Source organism: Oryzias latipes, chromosome 7 (genome assembly GCF_002234675.1).
Source record: "Oryzias latipes chromosome 7, ASM223467v1".
NCBI classification, from domain to species: domain Eukaryota; kingdom Metazoa; phylum Chordata; class Actinopteri; order Beloniformes; family Adrianichthyidae; genus Oryzias; species Oryzias latipes.
Window position 1 is genome coordinate 20,461,936 of NC_019865.2, and position 22,908 is coordinate 20,484,843.

General features: G+C 36.6%; 1 protein-coding gene across 4 annotated transcripts; it reads left to right on the top strand.

Moving 5' to 3' along the window:
- The first annotated feature begins 83 nt into the window (after positions 1-83).
- On the top strand, positions 84-15,882 carry LOC101164207 (neurofascin). 4 transcript variants are annotated; one of them, XM_023956760.1, is made up of 28 exons: positions 161-380; positions 1,021-1,057; positions 4,859-4,982; positions 5,065-5,170; positions 5,259-5,449; positions 5,808-5,930; positions 6,039-6,257; positions 6,639-6,750; positions 6,881-7,068; positions 7,147-7,278; positions 7,352-7,495; positions 8,123-8,234; positions 8,339-8,502; positions 8,579-8,726; positions 8,851-8,975; positions 9,047-9,148; positions 9,245-9,442; positions 11,103-11,173; positions 11,256-11,478; positions 11,665-11,780; positions 12,432-12,642; positions 12,733-12,855; positions 13,077-13,250; positions 13,342-13,473; positions 13,700-13,769; positions 14,592-14,603; positions 14,725-14,766; positions 14,844-15,882. In XM_023956760.1, the coding sequence occupies exons 3-28, from the start codon at positions 4,907-4,909 to the stop codon at positions 15,070-15,072; spliced, it is 3,543 nt and encodes a 1,180-aa protein (XP_023812528.1). In that variant the 5' UTR covers positions 161-380; positions 1,021-1,057; positions 4,859-4,906; the 3' UTR covers positions 15,073-15,882. The 4 variants fall into 4 exon arrangements, with proteins under 4 accessions (XP_023812531.1, XP_023812528.1, XP_023812529.1 ...); XM_023956763.1 differs by lacking the exon at positions 14,592-14,603 and having other exon boundaries at positions 84-380; XM_023956761.1 differs by lacking the exon at positions 1,021-1,057.
- The last annotated feature ends 7,026 nt before the right edge of the window (positions 15,883-22,908 follow it).

Consider the following 22,908-nt stretch of genomic DNA (forward strand, 5'->3'; position numbering starts at 1 on the left):
TTCCTAACTTCCTAAAAAAAAGGACTTTGAATAAAGTTAAGTGCTAGCCAGCTATACCTGAACCCTGGAAACAAGGCTGCAACACTGGTCTTCTGCTTGTTCTTACACCGTCCACACATTGAAAGTGACGTCTAAAACCATGTGTGGATTTCACAATGGGTTTATTATCACAGTCACTTGAGCCACGTTTGCCAGGAGTGTGACCTTAGATGGAGACAGCCATTCTAGTGAACCGTATGGATGTGGTCCCACTGCAGCCTCTGTTTTAACATGACAAACTGAAAAATAGGACTGAGTAAAGGAGACGCTCAGTGTGGAGATGCTGTTACCCAGCTTCAGTGACAGCAGAAGATAGCTACTGCTTTTCACAGGATCTAAAGGTACAAGCTTATGTTTATCACAGCCGTGCTTTGTTTTAACTGTGTGATTCTTATTTTGCACAAAGTGTCAGAGTACATTCAACTTCTTGAGCAAGAAGTTTTAAATAGACGATAGGGGATGATGAGTTGATGATGTCACTTTATTACACAAGTAGCTCCTTATCTAAAACCTAATCAACTTTTCTATTCATTCCATTGTGTGGTGACTGAAATTAAAAACAAAGTGTTACAGTATAGCTAAGATAAAGTGACAAATACTTTGCACTAATGACTTCTGAAAGTCAAAATTTTTCAAATTTGGTATAGTGCTTTAATTGTACAAAATCTCAAATATATATTGTTAGCATCCGTGTGCATTGTTATATTGGTAACTGGCTTTAAAATGATCGACAAGAAGCTTTAGCAGTGTTTGTGTCTGAAGTTAGTACACTTGATACAACAGTTATATTGTTGTGATTTATTTGTTATTTCTCATGACCTAATTTCTCAGACCATAATTTCTCTTACAAAATTATTCCTTATTGCAATTCTTATGATGTCATGGTCAGAAATGTTGCATCACATACATAATAAAATACCTAGCTTAGGATTCAAGTTTATGTTCTCTCTGCACCTGCATGGATTTTTTTTTTTCTTACAGGTGTCCACCTCTGGGAGTCCAGAGACAGATCTGATAGGTAATCTGGTTTTCCTCAGATTTATCTGCAAAATTAGTCTGAAAAGTGGAATGATAAAATTAATATGTTTAACTTTCATCTCTTCTCTTTCTTACACTTTGAGAGTGTCCAATTCTATTGGCCTTTTTTAGGACAAACTTTTTTTCTTGCAATCCATGTAATCAGCAGAGAGTAGAAAAAAAGGATTGTTTTTGATGACGTAGGGCTACACATGCCCATAGTTTGTTTCTTCTTTGGTTATGAGCTATTTAGTCAACAAAACTTCAAAATTCATTATATTTTGTCCAATGACATGATTAAAATACCTACAGTGTCATAGTATTTGAAGACATTTGTTTACGTTCTTTATATGGTTGTCTCCCCAACAGTCAATCATGTAGCTGAATTCTACTTATTTTATTTTATCATTTATCTCATCTATTGTTTTTTCTTGTTTAGTTATCATTTTTTCTGTTAAGTTTTCCACAGTTGTGTCATCTTTTAAATCGATAATCTGAGATCAAATGTTAAATAAGGCTTATGATGCCATCCATAATTGGCTAAAAGCATATGAACAACTATGGTTGAAAAACTTGAAACAAAAAGGGTTAATATTTCTGTTTGTTTTCAAAGACATCCTTTAGATGTAACCCTTTTACACTGGAGCATCAGCGGCGACATCTAACACACGCTTTCAAAGGACAGTCACTCCAGGCATAAGTTGCACATTTAAGAATGCGTTAAACGTGGTTTTATGCATTCAGCATGTGGCATTCACACCAGATGAGCGCCAGAAAAAAAGAGAACAGCAGGGAGGGACTTCTTCTCTTTCTTTTTTTACAGTTTACTAGCACATGTCCACCACCTACAGTTTGGTAGAGGCTTGGTGCGATACGTTGAAACGGTGCAAATCTTGTGAAGCTTGCTTTAGGCTTTATCAGCTTTATTCCAATATGTGAAAAACTTGGTGTCATATAATTGCAGCCGAGCACAAATCGCAATCATTCATGTCTCCTCCAGGATCATGTTCCAACAGTTGGCACCACTGTGTTTTGGAAAAGGACACTATTAACATATCACTACCAAATCAGAGTCTCTGATTAGTCGATTAGATTAGAGTCCCTAAAGGCGGCTGGGTAGCTCGGTTGGTAAGGTAAAGGGCTGCCACGCAGGAATCCAGGGGCAATTACCAATGGCGAGCAATTAACATCACCCAGTGGGGGTTCTTGGTCCTTGGACCCTCAACGCTGCTGCCTCCCGAGCGCGGTTGAGCTGCAGCTCACCGCTCCCCCAGGGGATGGGTCAAATGCGGAGAGGAATTTCCCATTGTGGGCTAACTAAAGTAAATATTATTATTATTAGTCAAAGTTCCGCTGGTTCCGTTGGTGTTCAGTTAACGCCCTGTTTGTACGTAGATAATGATCTTAAAAGGTTCAATCTGAATCAGCTGATTCTGACGTGAAGAAAAGCGGCTTTTCATATCAGCTTTGGACCTATATGCAACACATTACTTCCGTAAAGTGTAGTAATGTACTACACTAGTAGTTATGTATTGCACTTTACTACCGCAAAGCAGCTTTTTTCCATGATAAAATCAGCTGATTTATATGAAATGCATAGGCACTTCACTGCAGTAAAGTGTTGCACACCCGCAAGGCTGCTTTTCTCTGCTTCAGAATGCACTGGAATTATGTTAATTGTGTAAATGCTTGAAGAATTACTGTAGTCAACACTGAAGCTAAAGCTCCGGTGTTAAAGAGTCCATTTTTGTGATGGTTAAGTTAAACTATTGAAAACAAAAGTTAAACTTTTGGCTCTGTTCTGTTCAGTCCGTAAAATCATAACATCACCTATTTGAAGCATATAGTTAGTCACAGTGTTCTCTTCTACCATCAGCTCCCCCTGTCCTCTGTGTTGCTTTCTCGGTGCAGTGACGTTTTAATGTGCAATGGTATAGGCGCTGTGGGCCTGAACGGGGGGCTTGTTTGGCTGAACACTCCCTCTCACATGTCATCTGCTTTTGCTCGAGTCCGTGGCCACTCATGCCAGAGGAGAATCCAAGGGTATAGAGACTTTTTTGTCGTCACTGATCTGGCTCATCTGCTGCTGTGACTCTACAGTGTGCAATCTGGAGCATGGCACCGATCACTTTCAGGCCTGCCAAACAGTTCAATGCACGAGCAGAGAACTCTTTTCAAAGTGCCAAGAAGCTTGAAGACGTCTTTTTAAAACGTGGAAGAGGACAATGAGACCAGAACAGTGTTGTTTGATTTGATTTCAAATAAAAAAAAAATCTTTCCAATAAAGTTAACACTCTTAAGTAAAAAAGTATAAAAAGGTTGGCAGCCTTTTTGTTTTGCTTTTGCTGTTCTTTGCTAGCAAGTATTTGTTCAGTGAATGAATGCCTGAAAGCCTACACAGGTCATGAATCTGTCGACAGCTCTCAGATGTCTTTTGTCTGAAGCTAGAACAACTTCCCCAGAATCTCCGTTTCCTGGAAATGAAATTCCTCCACCTTTTACAGGATTTGAAGTTTTCATAACCCCTTTTTCTATTTGTCCTCCAAATTGTTATGAATAACTTGTTACTTTTTCAAAGGCTGAAATGAAAAGCAAAACGGTTGTATTTGGAAGATCTGTGTCCAGACGTCACATAACTTGAGATATGTCATGTAAAATTCATGTGACAGAAACAAACATTGCCTTCTTACAGCGCTCCCAAGATCTCTGCAGCCCACATTTTGATGTCATCAAACCACCAACAATGCAAACAGCACAAAACTGAGGCTGTTTGCAGCTTTCATTAAGACTCTTCATTAAACACAATCACACACTAAAACAAACAGTGTTGGTGCAATTGTAGAAGAACATACAGAAACTAAACAATATTATAAAGTCTGGCCTGAATTGTTAGCTTGCTATATTTAGACAGTCCTATAAATGTAGTTTAAGAGGCTGCATTTGATGATCAGAGTTACGAGAGCCTGTCTGGTCAGAGCTGTAAAGTGGGTGAGGTGTAGGAGGTGAATGGTGCTCATTCATTATTCATGAGGCGATCGGGCACAGTATGAGTGGCAGTCACAGCTAGAAACTCAATTACTGATTTGTATCAACTCGTCTAGGGTTCCTGACCTGATATTTAGAGAAATGAGGCATTAATTGGCAAACTGCGCACACAAAAATGATTTCCCGGGAACAATAATTGGATTATTGATGCATTGGGCAGAGATAGATTCAGAGAAAGACCTGATTTATCAGTGCACGACAAAAGGTAGGTTCTCACGACTTTTTGGTGTCATCAGTCATATGATGTGGGGTTTGTTACACATTTATGGGAAAATATGATATAGGAACGCACCAATATGAAAACAAGACACATAAGGATGTATTTTTTTCTCAGGCTTGGACATTAAATAATCTTTTATAGTAAGTGCTCTTACCAAAGTTTTCTGCAACAGCATATCAGTACTTCACCTAACTGATCAGGTTTTTAGCTACAAGCGGTTTCCAGGCCTTTTATGTTAACATCTAGTTGATAGATACTCTCAGTGTACTGAAATACAAATATATACCACCAGAGAGGAGTAACATAGTAAAACAAGAGATTTTTATGTTATAGATTTTTATGTTATTTTTAACCAAATTTTGAAGAATCTTCTACATTCTTTTAAAGTCTAAAGTGAAAATAATTTCCTTTAGTCCAGTTTGACTTTTTTTTTTACCTTAACTTATAATGAATTCCTTTGACCTGTGTTAAAAAAATTGGTACTCAAACAATTTTCTTTTCTTTTACATTTTATTCTTTTTCATTTAATTTGTTCAGAATATAACTGATGATCCAAATTCTCACTGGACTAAATGAACTGTAAAGATGATGAGGCTGGTTGGACCAGGGCTGCTGTTGCTACTATGGCACAGTGCTTGGTCTCTGGATATTCCACTCGATGGTGAGTCAGTCACCTCTGGTGTGTCTGTTTGCCTGCTTTAAATCTTTTGGGAAGAACTAATTTTGTATCTTTGTTTCTCCAGTCAGACAGCCTCCAACAATTATAAAGCAGTCCTTAAAGGACCATATTGTGGACCCCAAAGATACAATGGTCATAGAGTGTGAAGCTATAGGCAACCCGCATCCTACGTAAGACATGCTGCAACACGGAGGGGTTTTTGTAAAACTGTACCCTTTTGTTTTCCACTTCACCAATCTTTTCTATCTTTTGGTGAAGTTTCTCATGGAGGCGTGATGGAAAATATTTCAATGTGGCGCGTGACTCCCAGGTGTCGATGCGCAGGCGCTCAGGAACTCTAGAAATCTATGCCCGAAATAATCCAGAAAAGTATGAAGCAGTGTACCAGTGTATTGCCTCCAATCAGTATGGATCTGCGTACACCCACAAGATCAACCTACAAATGTACAGTAAGTCAAGAAATCAAAAAGAATGCAATTGCTGTCTTTGCTAGTACAGGAATATGTGCAGTGACTGATGTGTGCAGCCTTGGACAACATGGGTATAACCCTAAATCAAATGTCAATGACATATTTCCTTTCTGATTTCAGTATCATAAGTAAAACATTATTTTTCTCAGTTGATAATAATTTAATGTTACAAAAGGAGATTAAATGTGAGCGTAATATTTCTCCATTCTGTTAACACATGTTCAGCTTAGCTGCACTGTTCCAAGGCTGGGGCACAAATAGTATTTATACTATTTATACTATATATACTTGTTATAACAAGTTAGCTGATTATAAGTTTATGCTTGTGCTCCTGCAGGACCTCCAGTATGGCCACGGGAGCCTCTGGAGCCTGTAGTCATCAGCGCAGGTTTGCCCCTGGTTCTGCCATGTGAGTCCCCGGCAGGTCCACCTAAACCTGAAACCTACTGGATGTCCAGCTGTAAGTCTCCAGTGCATAAACTTGAGATCTGCAGCACAAAGATGTACACACACTCCAGTTCATGCCAATTATAAACTGGTTGCAAACCGTGATTCTTTTTGATTCTAGGTTCATATGCACGGCCGTTCAACTGGCCCATTCAGACGGCTTTCCCCACCATGCAGCCTGTGCGGCAGGACCGCAGGGTTTCAATGGGAATCAATGGAGATCTGTATTTCTCCAATGTGTTGTTTAATGACTCTGTTGTTGATTACTGCTGTAATGCTCGCTTCCCTCACAAGAATGCAATTCAACAGAAGACACCTGTGGTTGTTAAAGTGCTTTCAAGTGAGTAACTTAACTACTAAAAGTAAACGACAATTTTTGCAAACAGAAGTATTGTTGCTGTTTTTTTGACTTAGGGTCTTGGTGGCTTTTTCAAAGTACAAACACTTGCTTTGTTTCAACCCTAAGAATACTAACCCGTCCACATGTTTAAACCTCATCGTGCAAGACACGGGAGTGGAAAAAATGCTTCAAATCTGCTAACCCGTGTGGTTTTTTGAAAGGGATCAAATCTTAAGATGAATCTGGTTTCTTCCTTTCTTAGCTCTTTTCATTTTTTTTATTTTTTTTATTTAGGCATCACTTTAGTTTGTAGTGACAGATATTTTTTCCTGTTACATAACTTGTGTGTAAAGGAAGTCCTCTATCTGGGTTTCTTTATAGCTCGCTCCATTGCTGAGGCTGCCCCCACCTGGTTGTCTCCTAAGGGCTCGTCCAGCTCCAAACTGGTCCTGCAAGGGGAGGAGCTGCTCCTGGAGTGTATAGCTGCTGGAGTGTGAGTGTTAGAAAATGTCAAGGTGTTCCCTTGATTTATGACTTTCAGTTTATTTTCTGGTTGGCATGAGAACTATTAGCTTAATACAATAAAAGCCATCCAAAGTAAACATTTACTTGTGATCACCAAGGCCAACTCCTCATATTGCCTGGACAAAGGATGGAGACGAGCTTGCAGTGACGCCCAGTATGAAAATAAAGAATTTCAACAAAATGATTCAGATCCCAAAGGCAGCTTTTGAAGATGCAGGAGAATACACCTGCTCTGCAACCAACAAGATAGGTTACATTGAGCACACAATATCTGTCATAGTCAAAGGTCAGAATTTCACAAGGTATATTATTTTTCAGCTTGGTGTTACATATTTAAGTAACCTGTAAACTCTGCTGTTGACAGCGGCTCCATTCTGGGTAGAAAAACCCACAAATTTGATTCTGGCACCTGAAGAAACCGGGCGGCTGGTGTGCCGTTCTGATGGGGTTCCTCGTCCCACCATCAGCTGGTTCATGAATGGGGACCCAATTGAGGGTATGATCAAACATTCCATATTTTTTGAGAAAGTAAAAATTCCAACAATACCTTTTTCTTTTGGTATCATCAGATGCAATGCAACAGTCCAACAGACTGGTGGCTGGGGATACTATAACTTTGCGCAGTGTGACTGCAGAAAATACTGCTGTCTACCAGTGCAACGCCTCCAATCAGTATGGGTACCTACTGGCCAATGCATTTGTCAACGTACTACGTAAGTATTCTTTTGTGTGTGTCTGACTTTGTATCACAGCATTTAATAAGATTGAAGCATGAGGTTATTAAAAAAAACAAAAAACAAGACAGCCTTGTGGTGTTTTGACCGCACACAAATAATTGCCCATAGTAAAAGCATTACGATGTAAGCAGATCTTACTGGTATTTTTTATTTTATTTTATTTTATTTAACGATACATTTTTTAAGAAACAGTTGATTAAACAAAAATAACACACTGCAAAAAAAAACAATGCAATGGTTTTATTTTCTTTTTTATATTTTAATGTTCACCTGAAAGCCTAGCTCTGAATGTTTTGGTTATAACAGTTCAGGTGGGTACAACACATTTTACCTTACTTATTCTTTGCTAAACAAACTGCAAATACATTAGAGTTCAATTTCTACTCATGAGATGGTGTCAAGCTGACAGGATTTCCAACCACTAGGAACACCGCTCACAATAAGCCAAAAGACAGATTTACAATACTATATCTACAACAACGTTTAATTATTCTGTGAAAGGAATCAATCTGTAGTCCACTTTTTAAGTTCATTTTAGTGTGTACACAATAAACAAATTAATTGGATGTCTTCATTGGCTGTTACCAATATTATCTTTTCCAGATTCAACTCCTCGCATCATTGGGCCTAGAAATGAAGTTGTCAAAGTGATAGAGGGAAGTCGAACGTTTTTAGACTGTCGCTTCTTTGGTTCTCCTGTGCCTGACCTGCGATGGTAAGATCCTAGCAAAATGACACTTTAGTCCACAAAGTAAGAAAATAAATCAACCCCTCATTTGTCTTTGTTTTCCCACATTTCTAATGGGTAATCCAACTCAGGTCAAAATATGGACAAGGCAATCTTGAGGGAACTCGATTCAAGACTCACAGTAATGGAACTCTTGAGGTCAAACGGATACAACTACAAGATGAGGGAACTTACGTGTGTGTCATCAGCAACATTGCAGGACGAGATGAGAACCAAGTCCGAGTGGAGGTCAAAGGTTAATATTGCATTCATTTGGTATGTTTTGTGCGAAAGATTTAGTATTGAATATCCTTCCCCACCATTATTTTCAGAGCCCATAGTAATAGTCACCAAACCACAGAGTATGAAGGTAATCCGAGGAAGTGATGTGCGCCTTGAGTGTGCTGTCAAAGCAGATGCCACTACTCCATTCACAACATCATGGATAAAAAACAAAAAGCAAGTCACTTTTGGCTGGAGGTGAGTATTTATGTTTAATACATAATACGGTCATTTGATTTTTAACACTGTATATTTTGCACGACTGTAGATACCCTTAAAGTGTGAGCCATCGAACATCTTCATTCTCCCCTCTTGTCCTCAGAGTTTCTCTGGATGAATCAAATCTAGTCATTACTGATGTGAACAGAGGAGATGAGGGCAATTACACCTGTGTCTTTAAGAATGAGCTGGACCAGAAGTCTGCCTCTGCACACCTACTGGTGATGGGTATGTCTTGGCTAAATATCATATCAAACACAATCCAGGGATTAAATATATATTTAAACCTTTGCTTCCAGATCGTCCTAATCCTCCAACTAACCTGGAGTTGTCTGATCCATTTGAACGCAGTGTACGACTCAGTTGGGTACCTGGTGACAGCAACCATAGCCCAATTACAGGTAAAAGTTGTAAACTATACCTTACAAATTGAAACTAAAGTGTTTGCATGGTACTTTTTTCTGTTAAAATATATTTTACCTATCTTTTTAAAACAGATTACTTGGTGCAGTATGATGATGATGACTGGCTTCCTGGAAAATGGCGAAATCTGTCTACATACCCAGGGAATCTTAACTCTGTTATCCTACATCTCACACCATTTACCTATTATGAGTTCAGAGTTATTGCAATTAACGCTATTGGAGCCAGTCGTCCAAGTCGTTCATCAGCTCGTTTCCAGACCAGTGGTGCACGTGAGTTTTCCTGCTGTTAAATGTTACATCCATTTTCTAAACCCATTTTGTCCCTTTCGGGGTCACAGGGCTGCTGAAGCCTAACCCAGCCACTCGTAGGCGAAAGCAGGGTACACCCTGGACTGGTTGCTAGCCTGTCGCAGGGCCTCAATCACACATTCACACCTCGGAACAAATTGGAGTAACCAATTAATCTATGAAGAATGTTTTTGAACCGTGGGAGGAAACCGGATTCTTCGGAGAAAACCCATGCATGCACAAGGAGAATATACAAACTCTACACAAAAAGGTCTCCCATTGGTGTTCTATTTCAGGTTCCCCAATCGGTACTTGAACTGGCTGGGGGACTTGAAGAAAGGAAGTGTAATTCTTTGTTTCCATTGGTAATAGTCAAGCATCCCTGATATTTGATTTAAATTTCGTGCTAATTTTCCTTTAATTTGCTCTCTTTACCAAAGTTTTGCCCACTTTGTCTTCATGAGCAGAAAGATGGACAAGCAGTGTGAGCATTTGCAACATAAACATGACTATTGATTAACAATTGATCTACATTTTTAAGCAAAACTGTTGCAGTGTGAACCTTGCACGCATTTTACACAGCAGCAGTGGTTTTAGTATTAGACTTAGTATTAGACTTTAGGGTTACTGATCACCCACCAGATTTATCCAACAAACGTAAATGTTGACCCTTAAACAATATTTTATCCTTAAATGTAACAATGTAGAAAAGGATTTAATTTGAAAAATACAAAAATCCTGATTGGTCTTTTTATATAATTTTTAATGATCCAACTTTAACCAAACTGGAACTTTGTGTGTTGGTGAGAGAGTACATGTAAAGTTGGACAAGTCAATTGTTTTGTCTTTGATGTTGAAAATTTGGAACTTTTGGGGTGCTTTGTTACCCTAAATAAAATTTATTAAAAAAGAAAAGCTCCGTAATACTCTATCATTGCAAAAACTGAATCTTGAGAAGGCAAGACCTTGTTTCAAGAATGAAATTCGTATTTTCTGTCTTGCACGAAAAACAATCTTATCAAAAAAGTTTTTCAATGGCAAAATAATCTTGGTTTGAGAAAATTTTATAGTGCGTAGCATTTATTTATCTCATTTATTGGTAAGACGATGTTTCTTACCCCATTGATAAGTTTTCTTTTGCTTTTTTAAAGAAACAAACCAAAACAAAACAAATTGCTCATCAGGCATAAAAACTTCCTCAATCACCTCTCCCTGTGTATTATTGGTGTCTGTCTGTTACAAAAATGTTATCTAACATCATAAATCTAGCCAAAATTTTAATAATAACATATACAAGTTTTTATCGAGTTGAAAAGGTATTTCCCATTGAACACTTTGGGACATGAGATGGAAGTTGTAGCGCAAAACTTTGACATTACACCTTATTTGGTTCATAGCGTATGGCTGTACCTACTTTTATATAATTAGGGTCAACAGTGATGATAAAATAGGAAAATGTACGTATCCAATAAGCAGTTAAAGCTAATATCTTATGTACTGTTCCTTTATCATGACAGCCAAAAAAGCGAATAATACATACAGTATATAATACATATATATTTTTAAGGCCAGTCTGGCAGATCCTTATCTGCTGCTCAACTTCTCTCTTCGTCAAAAATCATATCTGGTGTTTCCTTCACAGCCCCAGATGTCATCCCAAAGAATGTGAAAGGTGTGGGCACATGGAGAAATAACATGGAAATTAGCTGGGAGGTAGGACTTAAACTGCAAAAAATCAAAGATATTGCGTAAATCTAAAATACATCGTTACCTTCTGTTACTGCTGTGCTTTCAGCCTCTGACTTACAGAGAGTGGAACGGACCACACTTGAAGTATCTGGTGTGGTGGAGAAGGAGAGATTCTAGAGAAGAGTGGAAGAATGCAACCACAAAGTGGCTGAGATACTACATCTATGATGCAGACACCTTCACCCCTTATGAGATCAAAGTCCAGGCTGTCAATGACTTTGGGCTGGGCCCAGAGTCCCCTGTTGTCATTGGTTATTCTGGTGAAGACCGTAAGTCCCACAAATTCTATTAATTTCGTTTTTAGTGATGTTAACAGCATTTATTAATGTAAATTATGTCTGTGATGGAATATTGAAACTTTGCAATCTTCTCACTGCGTCATACCTGTTCTTTAGCAAGACAATTGAAAATTTATCAAATAAAAACAGTTTTTTTTCTTTCCACTCTTCCTGAAGGCCCTTTGGCAGCACCTTTAAATCTGAGAATTTCTGACATTGAAAGTACTCAGGTCACTGTGCACTGGGACCCAGTGTCACGAGAGAACATCATGGGGGAACTAAAAGAGTACAAGGTATGCCTGCTGTAATTTTGACAAACTATAATGCAGATTGAGAAACAATTTTAGTTAATATAATTTCACAGGAATACATCACCAGCTGATAAATACTATAAATTAGGACTTTAAAGTCTTGGTTTATTGTATTTTAAAGATTTAAAGACAACAAATGGTCATCTCTAGTTTGTAAATGTATTTATTTGTTATTTATTTTCAATAGTTTACAGATTACTAAAAATAAATCTTTTCACAATGCAGGGTATTCTATAGGTTATTCATCAAACAAGCAGCAAGAGGAAGAATTTTACAGTTAATGGTTTCGGTAAACTGTATAATTATTGTCCATTCAATTTACTGGGAAATGTTAAGACATTGCAGTTTATAGTTTGGTCTAAACTTAAATACAGTTTAGACTTAGATATAGTTTTCAAGTATTTAAATCTGATTAAAGGGCAGCTGTGTCGCAGAAGGTAAAGCGGTCAACCTCTGATCAGAAGATCAAGGTTCAGTTCCTGCTCTGCTCTGCCCGTCCACGTGTCGAAGTGTGTTTTGTTGTAAAAGACTCGTAACTAAAACATGCCAAGTTTATTACTCAGTCCTGAGTCTTAAACAAAAACAATGATTCAAGTAAATCTTAAAAGATGTGCGTCACCTCTCATCTCTCAGGTCTACTACTGGAGAGACAGCAGTCAGTTGCGGTGGCTATGGGTCAACAGAGGAATGAAGTCCAAAATATTCCCAAACAATGATCCGGAACCATCTGGAGTCATCACAGACCTCATACCCTACAGCAACTATAAAATGTACATAGTGGTGGCTAACAGTAGATTTGAAGGGCCGCCGAGTAACAATATACACTTTTCAACACCTGAAGGAGGTAAACAAAAATAATGAGTTAGTTGAAACTTTAAAAAAGTGGAAGTTTTCATGTGTTGTTTCATTTATGTCTGTGTTTTACTGCTTTTAGTACCATCCGCCCCCACATCCTTTAGAATCCAACAACGCCATCTGGACAGTATTTATGTGGACTGGGATCTGCCAGCGGAGCCCAACGGGATCATCACTGGATACTCTCTGAAGTATCACACATGTAGGCGAAAGCTCTGTCTAGCACACGCTTTAACAAACTCTCAAAGAGACAACACGGTGTGGCCTGTAATGGGATGTAGCTGGAGTATGTCCTCAAGAAGGTCTAAAATGATTTTGTGTCCAATTTCAAAGGATGTGACGTTTATTTTACCTGCATCAAAATTGCCTCTAAATTTAAAATGCCACTATATTTTTTTTTAAATTTGCCTGTTCTCATCTCAGTGAACGCTACCAGAGGAGAGGAGATGAGAGTTGAGGAGTTCCCACCTAATGTGACAAGCTTCTCCATCCGCCGGTATGACCGATACACTCGCTACTGGTTCTCTGTGGCAGCCCGAACTCGGATTGGAATTGGAGAGTGGCATACGGAGGAGTCGCCCCATTACACCACAGAAAGTAGTTAGCAGTTGATTTTCAAGCTGTGTCTGGTCTACAAAATGAACCCTCTTTTGTTGCCTTCAGTTTAAACAGTGTTTATGTCCCTCAGCGTACGCTCAGGACCAGGTGGACATCACAACACAAGGCTGGTTCATTGGGATAATGTGTGCTGTGGCTCTCATCGTGCTCATCCTCCTCATAGTCTGCTTTATCAAGAGAAGTCGAGGCGGGAAATACCCAGGTAAAAAAGAGCCACAAAATATCAAGTTCAATCTATTTTTATCAAGCATCCATCACAGGTTTTAATGTAGATATGTTTTTAGATGAAGATAAGATATTTCAAACTATCATTTTGTGTTATTATAACTTGTAAAATAAATCATTTTATGACAACAGTGACCAACTTGTGATAAGGTAAACTGCTTTTGTTTCCTAATGTCCTTATTTAACAATTGCTGTTTTTGCAGTTCGAGAGAAAAAGGACATTTCACTGGAGCCTGTAGATGACAAAGATCAGGAAGGTTCATTTGACTATCGGTAAGTATTACAGCAAACCAATGACATGAAATAAGATCCAAATACTTACAGTTTTACTAATGCAATAAACATTTACCTAGGTATTGTACAATGATTTTTAATTTTTAAACAGTTAAAAACATCCCTTTTATGTTTTTCCAGTGTTTTAAGTATGAAAGTTTATATGACAGCATTGTTTCGATGCCTAATAAATTAAATAAATTAAAAAGTTGATATGTCAAAATGACATTGTGGACACAAGTTCACAAAAGATATATATATATATATATATATATATATATATTAATAACATCAAAAATCAAAGACAATTCAATGGCTTATTTGTATGGGCACCTACTCAGATTTTTTTGAACATATGAAACCATCATATTTATCAGAAAATCAAATGTTTTTTAAGTCAAACTGATACTATAAAACATAATTTTATAACTCAGTAAATTGATCTAGACTATTAAATAAGAAATTATTTTGTAATGGTAAAGATTAATTAGGATTATGTTATAGTCATCCACAAGAGCACAGTTTAGACCATTTTGAACTAAAACAAATACTCTAAAAAATCTTTTTTTTACAAAGATGGCAGCTATTGCCATCGATAGACTGTTTTTGTTTGTCAACCTGATAAATTAATCGACCCTCAAAAATGTATGTGGGTATTTTAAGGTTGACTAAGCTAACATAGTGTTGTATAGCAACAAATGAAATCTGTTTTTGAATAAAAAATAAATAGTTGCATCCAACCTAAATTTATTTTGTTTTGTTTTTTACCCTACATTTCCTCCGATCCCTCATCCCTGTTCTTTTCACACTGAAACACTGCAGATCCCTTGAAAGGTATGACATGACTAAATGTTGACACATTGACACCACTGACACTTCAGTTGTCAATATGTTCAGAATTAGTTTCTTTCTTGTTCAGACAAACTGACCTTAAATAAACATTTGAATATTTTAGGATAGCACATATCTCCACGCTGCCTTTTCCTCGGAGGCACATGTAAGTATTCTGCTGATGTTGTGCAGTCACTGTGCCAAATTCTCCACTAAATACTGTCACTTGTACACATTTGGTAGAGAGGAGGAGAGGCTTCAAAGAGCCCAGCCAGCTGTGGAAGCCATGATGAAACGCGTAGACAGTGACGACAGTCTGGTGGAATATGGAGAAGGAGGGGAGATGCAGTTTGAAGAGGATGGCTCCTTTATCGGACAGTACACAGGAACCAGGCGAGATGTCAGAGACTTGGATTTCAGTGGAGGTCTGGAGCTCCAGTCTCCAATGAATACTATATACTCCCTTGCATGAAGACCGAACTTTAAAAAGCTTTCAGCCTTGTGACTTTGCTGCGCTTGAGCCCCCTAATTTGAAGAACTTGGGCTCAGCTTGTATTTTTTTCAAAGGGGAAAGACAGCGATCAACCAGCACGGAGACTGCTAGAGAAGTCGGGTGTTATCTTTCTCAGAAGATTTTTTGATTTGATGAAGCAAAAGTGTTATTTTGTACATTTTGTGTTTACAGATTTTATCCTTTTAATAATCCCAATGGTTGAGAGATTTTTACTGAGCACCATGAGAGACAGGCAAAAATCGTCTTATCATGTTGATAAGAGCAGGTAGAATATCTAAGTGCCGGCTGTAAATGCATATTTTTTTATCCAAAAAATAGGATTGCACAATTTTTAGTGCTTGCACTTCAGAATAACAGCTGCATAACACACTTTATCATTCAGGGAAGCCATGATGGACCCAGCCCAGAACCAAAGGATCACTTAAGTCTGAGTTCAGTTCCACTCAGATGGATCTGTATTCTAATTGTTAGTGCATCTTTGTCATCTTTATTATGGCCTTTAGCATTATTCTTGCTGATAAATGACTGTTGTCTGTTATAGCAGAGCAGCAAGGAGTCAGGGAAACCCACAACAAAATCAGAACAAGTGCATTATTTTTCACCCGTGGGAGGAGCATTATTTGTAACGATGTGTGCTGTGTACTAACCTAAAGAAAGTGAATATATTGATATTGCAATAGTATATTAAAATGTTGCTTTATTAAATCTCAATTTTATCACTGTTGTTTATATTTTGTGTCACTATAAAAAAGATCTGAATCATGGAAATAGTTTTTTTTTTCAGTCATTATTTTTCTTGCAGTCAGTCCTAAACATTTCTCGGTAACGCTTTCTTTTACAGTACAGTACTTACAGTGTACATAAGTGGTATTTACATGGTACTTATAGTGTAACTACTGGGTACTTTCAGGGTACTTACATGGTACTTTTTATGGAATTTACTGGGTACTTACAGTGTGTTTACATGGTACTTTCTATGGTACTTTACTGGGTACTTACATGGTACTTTTTGTGTCTACTCTGTACTTACATGGTACTTACTGTGTATTTATATGGTACTATTTGGTTCATACCTATGTGGTACATACTGGGTATTTATAATATTCTTACTGGGTATTTACATGTTGTGCAAAGGTGTCTTTTATGGTACTTACCACATGTAAGAAGAAGGTAAGTACAAATAAAGTACCTTTAGGTCTGCACTCGCTGCACGTTTCATGGTATTTACCATGAATTTACCACAGAAACTACCCCTTAAGTACACTGAAACTGTAACTGTAAAAGAAAGTCAGCCCTATTTCCACTCAACTACATGGTACTTTCATTACTAAATACCGGGTATGTTCACTTGAATATTACTTGGTACTTACCCCTTAAGTACAATGAAACTGTACTGTAAAAGAAAGTCAGCCCTATTTCCACTCTATTACATGGTACTTTCAGTAGTAAATGCTGGGTATGTACACGTATTACCATCCCGTACAGTGTACATGAACACACTTGGTCTTCTGACCTCACCACATGAGACAATGCTAACCTGTTGGTAAGGGTAAAGTAACTACATTGTGAAAAAATATTCTGGCCTGACTACTTCTTGTAACATGAGGCAAGTTTAAAGAGAAACAAGAGCAGTGAAAACAACAATCTTTAATATGATACATGTCTGCAGCATACAAAGTCTCATCACAATGAAATAGGTTTTAAGTACATAACAGTACAAAGGAGAATTCTAAAAAACACATTATTGGCCTGAGGGTCGTGCTTTTTGTCCATCAAAATTCTTTCAGCAGAGTTTGGTAACGGTGCAGGACTTCTTCAGGGTTTGTAACTGCAAGAAAATTCACAATATGAGCTCAAGTGAACATAAAAAGCATAACGACTTTGATGAAATACAAAATAAATTTTACTTATTTAATCATTTCTGTAATGAGTTTGATAAATTTCTGTGAATTCTTTATCGCAATTGTCAATTTCCATGCGGGAACCTCCCAAATGGATGAATAAAGTTGTCTATCTATCGCTTTGACTGTAATGCTTGAAATTAATCAATTATCCTCATTTATGAACATGACAATAAATTATTCACAACTTTATATTTTAGTTACATAAACAAGAACAACAACAAAAAATCAAAGAAAAAAAAATCAAAATTGCCATAAAAAAATCTAATTTGTTTAGACAAAGAATGACAAAAGCAATGTTTTAATTGGCAATTGCTGTGTATTTCTTCTTTATAAATATTATTCGCACCTACAATTTGCATTAGCATGAAAAACATTGCAGTGTAAAAGAAAAGGAAAAAAAAAAATAAATAGGCAATTTCAAATTCAACACAGTAACTCAAAAATATGTTTTAATTTTCAAACAGTTACATTCACTGTTGGGTGGTATTGTTGTCTCTATCATATTTGAAAATAAACAAATAAATAAAATAAAAACGGCGAAAGAAAAGAAAATGGGGAAAAGGCAGTTAAACTCTTCATTAATGTAAATAATTTGTCCACTTGGAGGATTTAACTTACTTTAGCTTACTCTCCTGTGGCTTCACGGATTCGTCTGCGATGTCTTCTTCACCACAGCTGATCTAAAGCGGTAAAAAGACGGAAGTACGTCATCATTATTTTAAATAAACGCCTTTCTTTGATTTTCCCAGAAAGACGTGCGCTCAGTCAAACGAGCACAGAACAACAGACTTTATCATGTAGGCTACGTGCTTGTTTTACAGGTGCCTCTCTCCTGGTAAGTAACAACAATGTTTGTAGATTTTCATTACAAACTTTGAAAATGTATACATGAAATAACTGAAATTATTGCAGTAAGGTAGACATGCTCTTACGTCACGTTTCAAACACAGAGAGATAGTGGCTTGAAATCACGAGGTTAGCTTCTTTATAAAGTTTGATCAGTTTAAATATTTACATGTAATTTATCCAATATTTTAAAAAAACAAAAACACTGGCTTACCTGCCAGATGAAGAGAAATTCAAACTGTTGCGCGCGCCTCGAGGCTCTCCAGATTAATCTGCACGTTCACTTTGGGGGTAGTTGTGCTGCATTCAAGTGCGCTGGGAATTTGCAACTTTACTTGCACCGACCTACTTAACAAAAACACACACTCGGGGTGTTTTTAGTGTTAAAAGTAAATATTTAGCCATGTTGTTTTACATATTTTCCTGACATCATATAATATATATTAAAACAAGTTCATTTTTAGAACAATATTTAAAAAAAGTTAAGTTTTGAATAATTTATTATCATGTTTTTAAATGAGGATAGTACTTGATTAATTTCAAGCATTACAGTCAAAGCGATAAAAAAATTCATGGAGATTTATCAAACTCATTACAGAAATGATTAAATAAGTAAAATTTATTTTGTATTTCATCAAAGTCGTTATGCTTTTTATTTTCACTTGAGCTCATATTGTGAATTTTCTTGCAGTTACAAACCCTGAAGAAGTCCTGCACCGTTACCAAACTCTGCTGAAAGAATTTTGATGGACAAAAAGCACGACCCTCAGGCCAATAATGTGTTTTTTAGAATTCTCCTTTGTACTGTTATGTACTTAAAACCTATTTCATTGTGATGACACTTTGTATGCTGCAGACATGTATCATATTAAAGATTGTTGTTTTCACTGCTGTCTTGTTTCTCTTTAAACTTGCCTCATGTTACAAGAAGTAATCAGGCCAGTATATTTTTGTTACAATGTAGTTACTTTACCCTTACCAACAGGTTAGCATTGTCTCATGTGGTGAGGTCAGAAGACCAAGTGTGTATATACACTGCACAGGAAGGTAATACATGTACATACCCAGCATTTACTACTGAAAGTACCATGTAATAGAGTGGAAATAGGGCTGACTTTCTTTTACAGTACAGTTTCATTGTACTTAAGGGGTAAGTACCAAGTAATATTCAAGTGAACATACCCGGTATTTAGTAATGAAAGTACCATGTAGTTGAGTGGAAATAGGGCTGACTTTCTTTTACAGTTACAGTTTCAGTGTACTTAAGGGGTAGTTTCTGTGGTAAATTCATGGTAAATACCATGAAACGTGCAGCGAGTGCAGACCTAAAGGTCAAGGCACTTTATTTGTACTTACCTTCTTCTTACATGTGGTAAGTACCATAAAAGACACCTTTGCACAACATGTAAATACCCAGTAAGAATATTATAAATACCCAGTATGTACCACATAGGTATAAACCAAATAGTACCATATAAATACACAGTAAGTACCATGTAAGTACAGAGTAGACACAAAAAGTACCATGTAAGTACCCAGTAAAGTACCATAGAAAGTACCATGTAAACACACTGTAAGTACCCAGTAAATTCCATAAAAAGTACCATGTAAGTACCCTGAAAGTACCCAGTAGTTACACTATAAGTACCATGTAAATACCACTTAAGTACACTGTAAGTACTGTACTGTAAAAGAAAGCGTTACCCATTTCTCATAAAGGTTGGTGACCTTCATTGTTCTGCCTGGGGAGGCACACAGGAACTGCCTGTGCTTTCAAAGTTAGTTTGTGGTTGTGTTGGTTTCCTCCTTTAGGACCTTTGCTTGTTACATATCTTGCCTTGTTATTTCATGCCTGGATTTTTTGGGAAATGTGGAGAAGTCAATTGAAGGAGAATGGAAGAAGAACATCTTACAGTCAACTTTTTCTTTTTTTATTACACAAGATGAAGAATTAACTACATATGGTTGTCTTAAGACTTAAAGCATCTGAAAATTAAACCCAAAAGATTTCATGTAAAAGAGACAAATAATAAATAAAAATAATTTAAAAGAAGAAGCTGCGGTCATAGAAATACATGTGAGTAAACACACCAGAAAAGACTACAGAAAGAGAATTCATCATAGGAATCGAATAACTGCCAAGAACATATTTTTAATAATCTACAAAAGCAAACAGCCAATATAAAAAATGAGGATTTAATAGGGTTGTTGCCAAGGGACAACTAAGTTTTTAATGGAAATAAATTTGTAACGGTTAGGACTGCAAGGGTTAGGTCAGATTTAGTCTGACCAATGCCCTTCTGAGAACAATGATCAATCGAGTTTTCTTGGAAAGCAGCAATAATAAGATGTCAACGAAATATTCTTCTAGTGGACCTTATTTGGTGAAATTTACTTAACAGCTTACCAAGGTCTTTCTTGTAAGAAAATGTGGTCTTTTTCAGGCTACTAACTGCCTACAGGTTGGAGCTACCTTTCAAGTCTTAGTTTTTTTCCTAAAACATCTTATTTAAAACTATCTCATCTTGGAATATGTTAAGATATCTAATCTACAGATGTCCTCATCAAATGATATAGATACACAAACAGCACATTTTTCCCTGTCTTTACAGGTTGTCGTCCCTTGCCATCATTGGATTTAGAGCACTTTCATACTATAAAGACTGGTCCTTTAAAAAAAATTAACAATGACAAGACTTAAACAGTCTAAACACTACTTCTAAGATGAATATTTTCAAGAAAGGTTTCTATCAAGATTATGTAAAATGAAAGAGATGCAGTCCACTTGTTTTTTGGTGGTAAACAAACAGCCTCACAATAACTTGTGTGAGAGAAATATAAAGCATATTTTAAACCAACAGTCAAAATTTAATTTTAAACTTTGAGAAATCTTAACTATAAATATTACTGGTTGTTTTCTTTCATTAAATGACAAACAAGATAAGGTTTCAACTGCATGTTCATTTTCTTAAAAACACAGCATGAATTGAAAAGGCGCAAAGGTTAATCAGACCAAAGAATTTGATGGAAAAATAATCAATTAAACAGTAATCTCTCCTGTTTTACCAGGTCCTTCAAAATTGTTTTGAGAAAAAATTTGGAATCTTGAACTTTGTCATTTTAAAAAGTCCTGCCTTAAAATGGGAAAGCTGTGTTCATCTGAGGGATTCAAATATTGATAAATTTGAGTTTCAAAGTGACTTGATTCACTTTCTTTGGTAATAAACTAAGCTTGATCAGCAGATTTAAACTCAATCATTGTGACAGTAAAGGTTTACTCAAACAAAAGTCATGACTCATGATCAGCCTTTGTACCTGTTTTGCCATGCATGTGTGCTGATGTGAGTTAAGAAAAAAAAGCTAAAAAAAATTCAGAAAGAAATGTGTATGTAAATTGTAAATTAGATTTGAAAAGACCAAATGACAATATTATAATAAGATTAGTGTGCAATGTTTCAACCAAATGGAAAATTCAGGTGTAATAAACTATTAACATTTATATGTGGTCATGACAGTCTTTTCTTTTTCTCATTTAAATAAATATCGGTTCAAAAAAATTATTTTTTTCCAAATTTAACATGTTTTGCTGTTTTCATTTTATTTTTTTTATAAAACAAATTGGAACCACCCAACCAACCTGCCTCATCAAAGCTGGAACATTCCAGTTTAGGACAGGTAAAGCAGGGGGGTGGGGTGCTACGCGAGTATATGAGAGGCATATTTCTGGACCTGGAAAAAATCAGCACAACTATTTTTAAAGATTCTATACTTGATTCAATTAAAAAAGGTATTATGTTACATGTTAATCTTTCACATTTTTGTTTCTGAACAAAAAGGTGTGCAAATTAGCCGACATATAAATAGTGGACCGAAATATTTCCCTTAATTTTATGTCAATTCATTTTTTATATATTCATTGTTTTGTGTAAAATAGATACAGTAAAGCTATAATATTACTGACCGTATACGCCTTCAGCCTTCTAAACAAACCACCCTGAACAAAATTTAAGACAGTGACAATCGTTCTCTTGCTCCTTTACACTGTTTTTCCTTTCTTGTCTCCCATATGTAATATTCCTCTCTATTTGGCCTCAAATACAAACAGGGTTTTTACAAATATACACCTCTTGTGTCCAAAGGCTACATAACCCCCAATTGAAACAGCAAAATCTGTTCAACACAAGAGCCCAGCAGCTCTTATGTATTTGCTCAGCTGCTAAACGTAAAATGAGATGGTGACAATAGTAAAAAGTTGCTTTAATTAACAATAACTATTATAATATCACTAATGTTTTATTTGTAATATTTCACGCTATTTGTTGTCAAGAATAGTAAATTATGCAACGAATGAAATGACGTGCTTTACAAGATACAAAAAACTTTCTGTTTTGCTCTTTTTTTTTAATGTTTCGCTTTAAAAAAACATTCCTATTTCATATGTAAAAGACAACAAGTTTGGAGGAGCACTAGTGTGGGCTCTGGATTTGGATGACTTTACAGGACAGTTCTGTGGTCAGGGAAACTATCCCCTCATTGCCTATCTTCGTTCTCTTCTGGATTCAGGTAAAACGTCAGGCTTTAGGTTTCTAAAAACCTCTTACATATTTTTCATATCTGTCTGGCTTTATTTTGTTTGCTAGATTTTCCACCTGCATCTACACAACCAACACTGACAACAACAAACCCCCCTGGGCTCACAACTACAACATCAACTACTACAAATGCAAAAACTACAACAACTCCTGGCTCTGGAAGTGGTTTCTGCTCTGGAAAAGTTCTCTGGAAGCTTCTACAAAAATAACAATGATGATAACACTTTTTATCAATGTGTTCAGGAAAACCCATACTTGCATAGATGTCCACCAAGTTTGGTCTACAATGAAATTTGCAAGTGCTGTGATTGGCCTTAAATGAATGTGTTAATCATCACTCATAGATTGGTCTTGCCCTTTGGGCTTACAATAAAGCTGATTCTTTCCAATTATTAAAAACATGTACAAACTGAAAGATGTCTGTTATGGACCCTCCCAACTCTGTGACCCTT

Bases quoted from the DNA above. Each gene is read 5' to 3' on its own strand.
- LOC101164207 (XM_023956760.1), top strand. From the start codon at position 4,907: ATGATGAGGCTGGTTGGACCAGGGCTGCTGTTGCTACTATGGCACAGT. The intron at 6,258-6,638 runs GTGAGTAACTTA...GTTTCTTTATAG, and splicing joins GGTTGTTAAAGTGCTTTCAA to CTCGCTCCATTGCTGAGGCT. The intron at 7,496-8,122 runs GTAAGTATTCTT...TATCTTTTCCAG, and splicing joins TGCATTTGTCAACGTACTAC to ATTCAACTCCTCGCATCATT.